This window comes from Indicator indicator, chromosome 1 (assembly GCF_027791375.1).
Source record: "Indicator indicator isolate 239-I01 chromosome 1, UM_Iind_1.1, whole genome shotgun sequence".
NCBI lineage: Eukaryota > Metazoa > Chordata > Aves > Piciformes > Indicatoridae > Indicator > Indicator indicator.
In genome coordinates, this window is record NC_072010.1 from 27,977,622 (window position 1) to 27,991,969 (window position 14,348).

The following is a 14,348-nucleotide window of genomic DNA, read 5'->3' on the forward strand; positions in this document are numbered from 1 at the left end:
CCCTATGTTTTTCTAGTATAATTACTGCATAAGCCTATCTGATCCCACTGAAGTATCACAGTATCACAGTATATCAGAGGTTGGAAGGGACCTTAGAGATCATCAGGTCCAACACCCCTGCCAGAGCAGGATCACTTAGGGTAGTCTGCCCAGGAATGCATCCAGGTGCATGGACACAACCCCCTGGGCAGCCTGTTCCTGTGCTCTGTCACCCTCGCTGTAAAGAACTTTCTCATGTTGAGGTGAAATCTTCTATGCTCAAGTTTGAACCCATTGCTCCTTGTCTTATCACTGTGAACCACCGGAAAGAGCCTGGCCCCCTCCAGGCTGAAGTACAAAAACTGTACCTATGGAGATCAATCCTTTATGACACTGGAAAGTCTCTTAGGGGAGTAATCCTACAGGGTGAAAGAAAGACTGGAAATGCAGTATCTCATTTCAGAGAAGTCCATTCACAGCATGACAGCTGTTGGTAAAGCTAACTCCCTTTCCTGACTAACTAACCTTGCTTGTTGAGCCACTGTGGAAAGGATGATGCCACTGTGTGAAATGACCATAGCTTTTTGCTTTTTAACAGGTGTTCATTTTGTCAGGGACCCACCTGCTTGTTAGACTTCAGTCTGACTTTGTGAGTCCCGAATGACATGAGGCCTTAACAGATGAGAATAGTCTGTCACTGCCCAAAGAAAGCATAAGTGCCAATGGACATATATCAGATACTTAACAGATGCAAAATCCTTGATGGATATGTCATCTCAGTGCTCTGTTGTTAGTTCTGGTTCCTTTTCTATTACAGAGACCAGTTCAAGGTCTCTGCCTTGATGTTGGAAGCTCATTGTTGGTGCATTTGCTTGGGGCTGCCCCTCTGCTACAGGCAGATCCTCCTACAGGTGCATTCCACTGAAATGATGAACCTGTCAAATGGAAAAGGAAGGCATGCAAGTGTGGGATGTAAACCTTACACATACCCACAAGATAAAAATGACAGTAGTCTTCACTGCTCTTAGAATGATTTCATTTCTTCGACTCATCATTCCTTTGACCGTCTCCTTATGCCTACGCAGTATGCAACTGTATATTCTTATTTTCTGCACATCATAATCATAAGCACATAAGCTCACACAGCTGCCTGCAGCTGTAACACTGGTGACCTATGCAAGCCACTTCTCCCACAGTGAAAAGGAAGGAAGACCTAGTATACTTTCCATTTTAAATACTTTTGTGTCTTTTCAAGAAAAGAATGAGTAGCTAGTTTAGACAAATGTGTGTCTAAAAAAAACTATATATGTCTACATGCATATATAGAGAGAAGAAAATAAGCACTATTGCAACATTTTAGTAAATTAGAAGAACTTATACATTCCATTGTGGAGAGCAAGCATAAATGGTAATGTTAGGTGCGTAATTTCAAAGCAGAGAGGGATTAACATGAGGCATGAAAGCAGTTGAAACTGCCTTGTAGGTTGTGGCTAAAAGGTTACAGTGTGTTAAGTGAAATATCAAGCTGAATTACTTCTAGCAGTGAAGCACTGCCCCACAGCCAGTATGCGCTTCACTGCCCTGCCTGTTTCCCCCACCTCCATTTAATTCTTCTCCGAGTTTGGTCTTTATCTTCACATGACCCCCTCCAGCTGAGAGGGGAGGCAGTCAGTGCCCTATCTCTGTGGTCCTTACCATTGTTGGTTTTTTCTCCTCCAGTGAACAATTAATAATCCTCCTCTGTGAGAGGAAAGCTGGCAGCTATGGTTTTCACCATGGTTTCTTTTTTTTAGCACACAAAGGAAGCTTAAATTCTATTGTACAGACAGAACAGATAAATAACAAAAACTGCTCAAATTTGCCAGATATTTTGGCTAGATCTTTAAGCTCAAGATTCTGTTCCATGATTCTAGCAGTCTGGTACCTGTATGGTCAAACAAAGTGAGCACTGTGGATTCAGACAGATTTCACAAAAACAACTGGCAATATGTTGTGTGATGCCAACCTTTGCTTTATAGGAGCTCCTGCTATGGTAAGGGAAGAAGATGAACTTCAGTCAGCAAGAAGTGAGGTGGGAGACCTGCAGCTGGTGTACTTCTTCTGGCAGTGTTCCTAGTATTTGCTGCAGGCTGCAGCTGTCTTACCCAGTTCCCATGAACTCATGAACTGTCATAATACATACAGAGAAGGTCTTAGTTTTCTTAGAGACCTTTTGCTTGTGACCCATTCTCTTTCTCAATTACGCTGTGCATGAGCAAACCCTGTGTGAGAGTTAGATGTAGCATGCCTTTCAATATACAGCTTGATGCTTTGTTCTGTGATCTGCCCTTATTCACCAGATCTTAAAAATCAGACATTTGTGTATTTAAATATGGATTTAGATGTGCAGCTTAAGGAACATATTTAAAACTAAAGGCCCGCTCCCCTATAAATTGAACTAATTTATGTGGATTCTGTCCTGGTTAAAGTTACAGTCAGCTTTGATGATTAGCAACAACAGTTTTCTTTTGGACAACCTGTAGTCATAGCCTAAAATCCAGTGCCTGTCTTTGGATATGTATAGGCCTTAAAAATGCAGAAGTCTCCTATCCAAAGGCTGTCTTCCTGTATTTTCCAGTAATTAATAAAGGTTGGACTTTACTTCATGAAGACATTGTAAGACTACAGACATTTTAAGCCTACAGATATCTCACATACTAAAGATACAGGTGCTAGAAGAGTGACAGATATTCAGGAAAAGAAGTCGGAAAAAAAAGTGAAAACCAAACAAGCAGCTATCCTTTATTAAAGTATATATTGAAGTGTCAGTCTAGACTTATTTGATAGAGTGTGAAGTGTCATTTGATCTAATCTTCTACTGTTTTAACTGTTTGCTGTATCCAGACTGTTTGAAGGCTTCTGTGCAGCTCTGGCCAAGTATTTATACGTCAATGTTGCTTTCTCTAGTTCCAGTCCATTGCCAGACTTGGCATAGTGAAGCAAAAAATTTACCACTCAAACAAATTCTATTAACAGCTAGTTAAGCAAGTCTTTGACAGAAACAAGAAGGTAAAGAACATATATTAAAATACTTGAATCTATAAATCTCCAGATTTATATCTGGAGGTACTGTAGTTGAGTACAGCTGAGCAATTTGTTTTATTCTCTAACAAAACAAAAAAAGTTATTTCTGGCCAAAACTAAAAATGTCTCTCTTCCAATATATTCAGTTCACAATTATGCTACACATGTTATGGCACTGAGTGTTTGAAAATCCCATCTGAAAACAGATTTTAAAATCACTAACATATTGCCACATCTTATATGAAGCAGCTTGCAGAGGTGTTTTATTACACAGAAACGGTGTATTTTCACTTTCATACTTTAAGGGGAAAAGTCACCTCTTCTGAAAACCTCAGTAAATGCTGTAAAATGCAAATAGACTTATTTTTATGTTTGATTCAGCCCCCAGGATTAAGTTTAAGAAAACCCTTCAACTTGTATTCCTTTGACACAGAAGTTCACTAACAGTCAAACCTTTTTTTTTCTCCAGCTGCAAATACATGCATTTAGAAAGTGCTGTGAATTAAAAACTCTACTATAAAGTTAATGTACCAGCTAGTGCGACAAAGTCAGAGGTTAAAGTATTCAAGAAGATGGCATTTCAAGGCTGTATTGCAGTCTCCTCTCCATTCAGACTTCTTTAAACAAACCTGCTTTGCATTTCACCTGTGACCCTACCTGGCTGCATGCCTTCTTGGGGCCAAATCCTAGCTGTTGTGTAAACAGCTAATTGATAACATTGTTAAGCTTGTTTGTCTCAAATTCATGGATGTAGCAAGTAAATGCAAGAAAATGAGGCTTAGGGTAATTTGGAGGACAAAAATACAAATTTTTATGAAAAGTTGTTTTCATTGTGATATGCAATACAAAACATAAACTTGTGCTACTTCTAATTTCTAATTCTGATTTTATCAGTGCACACACACACTGACTGCCAAGATCAGCCCTCTGGGAATGTAAGACAGATAAATAAACCACAATATGAATGTAGAACAGAGTCCATGCCCCAAAGCCTTAACTGAAAATATTTTTTGTTGTAAATACTCTCACTAGTTACATGACAGATTCTCAAACTAACGATGGATTTTTACTTAATTAAGTTTGACAGTTTGCACCAGAAAGGGGAACAAAAGAAGAACACCTACAGAAACTCCCATTAATATTTCCTAAGTCTTAAATGGGAATTGTTAATATTCAGAATTAGACCTTATGCTCTGTGATAATTTATCTTTCAAAGAAAATGCATGAAACTTCACTTTATGTCAAAGTCTAGTATAAATCATGTTCTTCCTTCACACAAATGAATTTTGAGATGCAGTATTTGAGTGATTTGTGATCTACATTTTTTTTCAGATATTAACTGTAAGAGTCCCTTCCTTGCCTGAAAGAGTTTTTGTCTTCTCTCTTCTCCAGTTCTCCAGACCTGGCACAGAGCATTAGACACGATTTCCTCAGTTTAGCTGAGGTGTACCTGTAGTTTGTATTTCCTGAAATCACAAGGCTGAAAGTCACACCCACTTATTGTTGTTTAAAATTAAAGTTAATGGATATAATTTTGTCAGTGCAGCTGATAAAATCTCCTGTGCATAGAATGCATAGATACATAATGCACCTGTTCTGTCTCTCCACAGCAATTAAGCTGATCCTACACTTACACAGCTCATTACCATTTTGGTTTCATCAGTGTCACACTGATGAAAATATGAACAGCTGGCTACTTTCAATAGGCTTTGCAGGCAGTGCTGGGAAATAAAGATAACTCAATGGAAAGAATGTTTCCTCATGTTCGCCTAAACAACATTATTATGAAGGCTACAGAAGACCCCTCCATCTGTGTAGCACATTCCATCAACCCATTTTTTGGAGATCTGCTCACTTAATCTGACACAGTTTTCCTCTGCAGTTAATTTCTTCTTTTTATTTTAATTTTTACTATATCAAAAAGATCCTCTGTATTTCATCTAGCATGTCTTAAGACTTCTTTTTTCTTCCTGCTGAAGATTCGTGGCATTTTCCTTTATAGCAAGAAAAGAGAGGGCCTTGTAAGTTTCACTTTCCTTTCAGGAGAGGGAGAACTATTTATGCAGTAATTCTCTGGCTCTCATATGTTAGGTTTTCCCCACACCTCCAAATCCATGAGTACCCAAAGAACAATTTCTGTGCATAAAAACTCCCAGTCAGATGGTTTAGCAAGAGCTCCTTCCTATCCCTACATGTTCTGAATCACACATAAGGGAAGCTATACTGACGGAAGTGCATAGACATTCATAAATACAGTAATAAATTCTCAACCTGACCATATATCTCTTACTAATTTTTACTAGAAAAGAATAACTTTCTAAATTCCAGGGTCATAAAAATGGAGACAATTCTTTGGTTTCAGATTTTCCCAGACAGACTTGCCCCAGAAGAGAGCCTACTGCTAAATTTCCACCAGTACCAATGAGTTAAGCCTACTAACCCTGTATCACCATTGAACAGAGGCAAAAGCCCCTAAAATATGGCTTACAAACTCCATTAATAAATTGCTTTATGTACAGCATATATGAAGAGCTGGTGATACCTCGTGCTTGAAAATCAAGGCAAGCTTTGAAAGAAGTGTTTTCTTTTATTGAGGTGCATAAGATACTGAACTAGAAGAGGTTTTGAGGATAACTCTGCCCAGGCCCTTGCTTTAACTCTATATAATGTGGCTCAACACTAGTAAACTTCATCTAAAAACTAATAGGATTTCATGGCCTCACTACTCTTATTGAATGCCACCAAAACAGGGGCTAGAAATTCTTCTGATTTCTAGTATGTATTTGTCATGGCCTTCTTATGGCTGTTTGTTCCCATGTCAGCACCATCTTTCTTCGGTGGCCCTTCTCTGCTGTTCATCTCCTGATGTGTATAGACAGCATTCTTATTCCCTCTTGGCCTTTGTTGTACTTGGCTAAACAACCTGACTCTTTTAGTCTCTTCTCATCAGGTACTTTTACCATTCCTTTGATAATGTTGATTTCTTTTTCTGCAGTCTACAATGCAAATTAGGCTTTTTCAAGCACGGATGATCAAAGCTGTTCCAGATAAGCTTCTCACTAGTGCTCTGTATAGTGGCATGCGTGCTTCTAATTTCCACCCCATTCCTCAGTTTATCTTGGGATCATATCACATAGAGAGGGTAGGAAGGTCATGGTTATGATGTGATCAACTCACATACCAAATTTTTCTCCCCCCGCTTTTGGTACTAAGCAGTGTCTTTCATTTCTACCAGAAATCCTTGTCACTAGTATCTATAACCTTATACTTCATGCTGTAAATTCTCATCTCAATTCTATTATTCTAGTCCTCAGGGTCATTAAATCAAGGTGATATTCCACTCTTCCTCTACATTATCATTAAGCATTATGTGTGCTTCTTTTCAAGAGGTTAAAGGGCATCTATTAAATCTTTGTCCACAGAGTCTACCTTTGACTCCTTACAAGCAATTTCAGATCTTTGACTTCAGTGTCTAATTCTTACTGTACAATATGCAGATGTCAAACAACCAAAAAAAAAACCACACAAGGAAAGCCAACATAGTTTCTCTCTGGTGACTTTTCAATAGTAACACATTTGTTATACCAAATGTATTCAGATCTTGATATTGTACCAGGATATTACAACTATTTAAGTTTACTCCTGAATCAAAGGCAAACCATGATGCGCTGCAGAGTTGCATCATACCTAGATTTTTTTTTAACAGAAGTGAGAATTCTGTGTTATTATTTAGAACAATTTAGTAAATCCATGTCTGAAATAATTGCTCAGATATCCATGTAAGTATTTCAAAGTTAAACTTACATCTTAAATAGTGCTAAAGAATAATATTTTTGTCTAACTCTGATTTGTCATCCAATACGTAGAGAGAAAAAAATAACATTTTTGTTCTAAGTAGAAGTTCTTGATTGTAGTTATGTAAAACTATCAAAGAAGCATTGATATAAAATTATCTAGAACTGTAACATCTGTTATTATCTACCAGGCTGCTTTATGGCATAACCCTATGTGTTTCCAGACTGCCTACACCCTAAATGTTAGCACACTCTATAGAACAATGTGAACAGCGTAAGTGGAAAGGAGTTTGGTAGCATAGTGTGTAGATCAAGGACTGTCATGCACAAAAGTGAGTTGTGGCAACTGCAAACATTTGCTGTAAAGAACTCCTTAATCACTTCAGAGTAGTTAATGACTACAAGTAATACATTCATGGTTTCAAAGTATTACTAAAAGTTTTGTCTGGCATTCGGAAATCTAAAGCAGCCATAAGGTTAATGGATATTCATCCCCCTGGCATGCCACTGGGTGAACCCAGAAACAGTTTGATTTTTGCACAGCTTGTAAAGTTCTTTGAATGCTGGGGCTTTTAATAGTGCAGAACACTCTTCAGAAGCACGTAAGATAATCACTCCAGGGAAATGTTCAGATGTACGAATTTACTTATGAAATTTCTATTGGAAGTAAATGAGTGTTCAACACCATTTAATTCTTTGAAAAATTTCCTGCTAGGGGATGATCTCAATGCCTTTCTTTCCATGTCTTTCTAAGAAAATCTAGCATGTTCTAAAAGGATCCACACTGCACATTTCTAATCAGACAGATGTGAATGAAAAAGTATTTTTAATAAAACGTAAAAGCAAAGTCTCCATCTATCATGCAAGAGCCATCTTAAGGGGTGAAATTTTACTCATGCTGTTCTTCTCGCCTTTTTTTTTAATCCAAATATGTATAAAGAATATGCAATTCTCTGATAATTACAGTGCTATTTTTGTACAATACATGCATAAAGGGTCTATTTTAAAATCTATTTCAATTTGTGTATTATTTTTATTTCTTTCAAACAGTGATAAACAGTATGGTTTGTGTGTTTGCATGAGAGCTTTTATCTGTGCACAAAAGAACAAATAGTTCTAGAGATGATTAAGTATGGTCCAAGGACTCAGTCTTGCAATGACATCTGATCAAATTCAGGGTCTTCCAGAAGAGCTTCTTAGAGCATAGTAATGTAAAAATATAGGCAAAAGAGTTGGCTAAGGCACAAGGACAGAACAAATACCTGAAAAAATGTTTAAAGCCTTAATTTGTAGCCAAACTGTTTATGTATTAAAAAGAAAAAAAAAAAAAAAGGAGATAAGTCAAAATTGAGGAGTTTGTTTTATCAGAACACGTTCCATTTGAAATTAAAAAAAAGTGGAATTAGAAGGGGTTGAATCTCATCTGAAATCCGTTGAAATCCATTGATATTTTGCACTTCACCTGTAATTTGCACAATGAGAGGACTTGATTCAGTCACAATATTTATTTCAAATTCTGTCTTCCGTTTCTCTTGCATTCTGATACCTGTGCAACGCTGCTAGCACTAATGACCGGTAACTTAAGTAAATAATTTTCCACTTTACAGGTCCTCAACCTAGTACAGTCCTATGTCACGCTGAGAGTCCCCTTGTACGTCTCTTACGTTTTCCACTCTCCGGTGGGTGTAGGAGGCTGGCAGCATTTCGACCTGCAGTCAGAACTCCGGCTGACTTTTGTGTATGACACTGCCATCCTGTGGACGGATGGGATCGGTAGCCCACCTGAGGCAGAGCTCCAAGGTGAGTGCTGGATTTATTTCCATCAAATTCATGTTCTCTTACTAAAAGTATGATCTGAACACAGTAGGATGGTTTTTCAGTAATTCTAATATTATAAAATAAGTAGTAAAATCGTTTATTATCGTTTTATTATCAGTTGAAAGCAATCAGTCATTTCCTAGCACTCACAGTGCTCTGCTGGGGTGTTTATGAAAACTGTGTAAATTTGACTTCAGTTCTTCTATTGCAAAGAAATATAATTGTCTTGTTATGTTTGAAGTACACATGCAAAAATTAATACATTTATTTCAACTCAGAACATGAAGGTTAACTATATATTCACATTCTGTGTTACCACACAAGTTGTTTGCACTTGAATGGAAAAGAAACAAACAAATAAAAAACTTTCTATGATGTCATTTTTTTCTGGACATGAATGTACAGTTTCAGAAACTTTTGATATTTTGAAAACGTTACTTGTGAAACATCCAAAAGATACAGGGAAATACAGAATGGGTATAATAACCTGTCCTATATGTTAGAGTAGTTAACTGTCAAACATTCTTTAAATGTGAGAGTGTCAATAAATGCTTGTGAGTATAATTAATCAGCAAAGCAAACTCTATCAATGAAGCATTTATCTTTTCCCAAAAAGTAATTTATTGTTTCAATACAGTAACATACAGAGGTCTGTGAGAGATTAAAATGTATAGTTACACCTATATGCTGCTTTGTTCTACTCATGCAGATTTGCTTAGGATTTCTCAGCATTAAGCTTCAGATATTCCACATCTGTCTCAGCCTAATCTAGAATACAGGCACCAGCTGTAATTATGTGCATACACTCACACAGTTTCAGGACTCCAGTGAACATAAAACCGTTGTTGTTTCTGCAACGTATTTATAGGAACTACAGAATTCATTGCTATGTAGTTTCTGTCCTCATGTTAATAGCAGGAAATCAGGAGTGGCAAGGGGAATCTACAGTGCATGAAGAATGAAGCACATGTCACGCCATGCCTAAAGAATAAGCCACATGCCAGAAATCATATGATCTACTAGTCACCAAATAACAAAAAGAGCTAATCCTTAGTCTCAACAGCTATGTGGCATGTCTATGCCACCGTTTTCCCATATTTGATGCTTTAGTTTTTTACTTCTCTATTTAAGGAGCTGGTGGCTAAGTCTTTGAAAATACTGAACATTGGCAGCTCCCTTTAAAAACAGCCAGCAGAAAACAAAATCATAAGCAATGCGAGGTAGTGGAAGGTAGGCCCCCAACATATCTAACTTGGGCAATAGTTTCTTCACAACTTTGCACACTGAGCAGCTGTTTTTATGGGCAGAGAGAGATTAACTAGTTTTCCATTTGATTCCATACTTCTGGATACATGGAATTATTCTACATAAACTCTACATAGAACTACAAAGCAGTCAAGGTCTTCTAAAGCCATAATTCATGCATATATATATTTCTAATGTACCAGTAACAGGTGACTTTTCTTGTGTATGGTACACATTCACGTTGGTGAATCTGGTAGGCTTCTGACATATTCGTGGAGGAACATTCCTGTTTCCTTCTGGCTCCTGATAGGCAATATGGTGGCACATCACTGACTCTCTGTAAGGGAGTGCTGGAGGAAACATCTGAACTCTGAGGCTTTGCAGAACACTAGAGGAAAGGGACATGGCTTCAGACTACAGCAATAAAACACTTCTGACGTATAAACAAGACCTTGTAACCTGGAATTAGGAAACATTAGGCCTGTATTTCAGGCCAGACTCATGCCAGAAAATTCCAGCAATGCAAAGCTTGTCAAAATGAGTTTCACAGATTTAAGCACACTCAAACAAATTGTCATGGAAGTCACAACTTCTACAAACTGCTACAGCTAAATGCATATAGGTGCTGCCTTGGGACATTAGATGGAGAAGCGCTGATAAAAAAATATCTCTGAAGCAGCTTTCATTGGTGGGAGTCAGCTTGAATACCTGGGGGAAACAAAATAATTGTTCCTCTGCAAAACACCCTGGCAGCTGACCATGCTGTTGCCTAAACATGAGCAGAGACCGTGCTGTGGATTTTCCTTAGCCTAGTAGAATGTCTGTGGGAGTCCATGAGAACATGTGAAAACATGACTTTGCAGGGAAGCTCTGTATGTGCTCTGGAAGGCTAAAGCATTGTGAAAACTCTAGGCCCCACTGTTGAAATTATTCTTTGAGAAGAATTGAGTCAATCCAAAAGGTACCAGTGGGCCCCATCCCAAACACCTGACATGACAAAGGGAAACGAAAGAGTGGGGCTGGTGTTTCATAGGAGTGTGATGTATTTGTCATCTGCAAGTGGAATAACCATTATGAATTGGCTTCTGCTGCCAGGCTCCCTGTACCCAACCAGCATGCGTATTAGCGAAGAGGGGCGCTTGGTTGTCAACTTCAAGACTGAAGCCCGGTTTCATGGTCTGTTTGTGATGTCCCATCCTGGTAAGCTTAATCTACACTTTAGCAATACTATAAGAACAAGACACCCCTCCCAAGTTTTATATTGTTAATTTTTCTTTTTTCTGCTACTGATCTATGGTTTTTTGTTTACTGTGCTCTTCAGATGAGGATTTTTCCTCTTCTCAGCATTTCTTACTTGTCATTGATGATTGTATGCAAACTTAAATGAAATATGGTTGAATCTGATGGAAAGCAGATAGTTCCACTTGACTGAGAGCTCAGTCTAGGCCATTCTGTCCACTAGGGATTTATGTAAATATGTGTTTCCAATCCAAAAGCTATGATTAGCTATTTACTTATGTTGCCCTAGGAATTTAAATAGCATGAAAATTTGTTTTCTAACTTACAGCTTTTCTACATTACTTAGAATTTTTCAGAGAGTAAGAAAAGGTCTTGTACAGGTTGTATCTCTGTGTTAAAACATTCTCATTGCCATTCAATTAGTCTTTGCTGAGGACCTGATCCTGCAATTTAATCTGTTTAAACCCACTGCCTTTATTGAGAATAATCACAGGTGTAAGACTCTGTCTACAGATAGAAATCTGAGCAGGAATGCCAACCATGGAAAAGATTATCCAAGTAAATTAAATCTGTTGAACAATAGTGAGAAGGGGAAAAAGACAATTTGAAGAAATCTCTTTTAGTTTTATTAACTTAGAAAACTCATTCGTATGCTTCTAGTTTTTCTCAGCTGTCCTCTAGCATGTTAGCTTTTGCCTATCAGGCAGAGCCAAAAGAGTTATATTGCTAGGAGAAAAGGCTTTGTCTTCCCTGGGCTGACATTCCAAGTTTACAACAGAAGGGATTATAGATCTTTGCCTTTCCACTCTCTACTGTTTCGCCTGTCATTAAATTTAATCTTCATACAGCTCTTGTTGTGTAGCCTCAAAAGCAACTGTTTATTAGGCTCTTGAACAAGAATCAAGAGGGCCTAGCTGTGTTGTCTGTAATTGGTTTTTGTTAGTTTCAGTTAATAAAACCCAGTGCCCTGTGAAAGTATTAACATCAGCTATGGCATTATGGTTTATGAATAATTGGGAATGTTTTTCAGGCTCTGAGAGTTTGCAATGAAGTACTAAAGGTGACAAATGTGTCTTTTGGCATGTTTTTAGCTTCATCTCTAACTTCCATGGTTATGTCAACTGATCACCCAGGCCTGACATTTAGCCTCAGCCTCACCAGAAGTGAGCCAACGTACAACCAACCAGTACAGCAGTGGAGCTTTGTGTCAGACTTTGCGGTAAAACCTCAGCTTTCACTGTCTTCTGTTGCCCCAGCATGTGAGTCAGGATGTTGGTGGAACAGTTCTCTCTCTCTCTTCAGGTTCGGGACTATTCTGGAATGTACACTGTGAAGCTGATAGCTTGTACCACTGCTCCACATCAGGAGTACAGCCTACCAGTGATCTGCCATCCTAGAGAGCCGATCACATTTGATCTGGATATCCGATTCCAACAGGTACCACCCCGATGATACCTTTGTCATCTCTCCTTTTGAGTTTAATTCCCAAACTGCCTTTGTTCAACTTGTAATGATGGCACTAGAAAATAAATTTCTTGTGTGATGGTTTAATGCTTTTCCTGGAGTCCAAAAGCCCAAAAGGAAGAGATTTAGATTTTCTTCTCCCTTTTTCCCAGTAGGGTAAAAGCAAATTAGGCAGGAGAAAGGAGAGGTAGAATCATGACAGAAATGATCTGGAATCAGCTTGAAAGTAAAAAAAGGTAATTTTTTAACAGAATATATATATAGCATTTGAGTAACAGGGGAGGTTACAAATGTATAAGGAAAAGGGCAAATAGAAAAATATACAAAAACCAGGCCCAGCTGGCATTGGATTCCCTTGATGCAAATGGATTCAGTTCTTCAGAAGGTGCGGATGCAGCATGGAGGCAAGCTACGTGGTAGCTCAGGAAGCAGGAATGGCAGGGACTCGTCAAGCAGGCAAGGCAGGGGGAAAGAGGGTGAATGAAGAAAATGGTCCCCTTTAAATAGGCTTTCTGGACAGGAAGGGGGAGTGGAATAGAGCTTTGTCCCAGGGGACCCCTCCTCCTGGGAGATGGAAGCACAGATCTCTCTCTCTGCCCACCTGGATCAGGTTTCTTTTATCCACCCAAGGGCTGGGTTCTTTTCAGCCCCCACCAAGGATGAGTGTAACCTGGGACAATTTGCTTATAAGCAAACTAATTCCTAGGTTGGTAAGACAGCACATACTCCTCTCCTGCTATTTAACCAATTTTACCCATCTGGGAAAGTCTAATGTAGGAGCTCAAATGTTTGGGGTTTATATTTTCCTCAGTGCATGGCCAGTTGTAAGTTCATTGGCACTGGGGGTGAGGGGAGATAGTTACTACTACATGAACTAACCTTTCAGATTTCTTTGCTTGTCAATTGGCTTTGGTGTGAAATAGTTTTATCAGATAATTTAGAAAATATAAAAGTAATCTGAAAAGCTTTTCATCTGACAGAAAGATCACAGCTAGGTTTCTGGTATTAAAAGTGGGTCCTCCAGCTGAAGATTCATTCACTCCTAAGGTAGGATTTCCTCCACTGACTGTAGAGGAAGTGTAGGTAGCCAACATTGGTAAAACACTTAAAGATTTAATAAAGTAAGACAAATCACATCTAGTAATATGGGTTATATGGTATCATGGGAATAAGCAAACAGCATACCTTTCACAAAGCCCAGCTGTAAACTCTGTAGCTGGGAACAAAATATGAAGAAATAGACTCTGTTGTGTAAACTATTGACTGAAAAAAACCTTGGAGTCATGTTGGGCAATTAACAGAACATAAACTGCCAGTTTAGAGTATTACCAAAAGGGCTAGCGTGACCATGGGGTGTATAAGGAGGAAGTTATTTTAATTTCTGTTATTTGGAGCCAACAGAACTAATACTGGAACAGTGTGGCAGTGGTTTCATGCTCATTAATAGTATGTATGTATGCTATTAAATCATCTTACAGTATAAATCTGATCTGTATCAGTCAGGGACACACAATCACTTTTCTGTTGAATTAGCCAGAGAGCACAAGGGAATGTATGCAGTCTTTATGCTTTCATTTGGCATGATGCCACCTATGGGAGAACAGATGATTCCCGATATGGCATTAAGTCCTGGTGAAGCAGAGAGATGATACATGATCTGACATGAAACCTTCTTTCTCAGAGTTAACCAGCAAAACATTTTGAAAAAGTTTGAATGAGGGGTGTGGGGGGAAGTTATACTAGTTC

At 38.4% G+C, this 14,348-nt stretch overlaps 1 protein-coding gene across 1 annotated transcript in view; it reads left to right on the forward strand.

Annotated features, from left to right (window-relative positions):
• Window positions 1-14,348, forward strand: part of FREM2 (FRAS1 related extracellular matrix 2) — a 129,299-nt gene that overhangs the window by 106,633 nt on the left and 8,318 nt on the right. Inside the window, exons 17-20 of the mRNA XM_054394198.1 lie at window positions 8,444-8,636; window positions 10,995-11,099; window positions 12,230-12,357; window positions 12,441-12,575. Coding sequence (XP_054250173.1) covers window positions 8,444-8,636; window positions 10,995-11,099; window positions 12,230-12,357; window positions 12,441-12,575 — 561 coding nt within the window. The remainder of the gene's footprint in view (window positions 1-8,443; window positions 8,637-10,994; window positions 11,100-12,229; window positions 12,358-12,440; window positions 12,576-14,348) is intronic.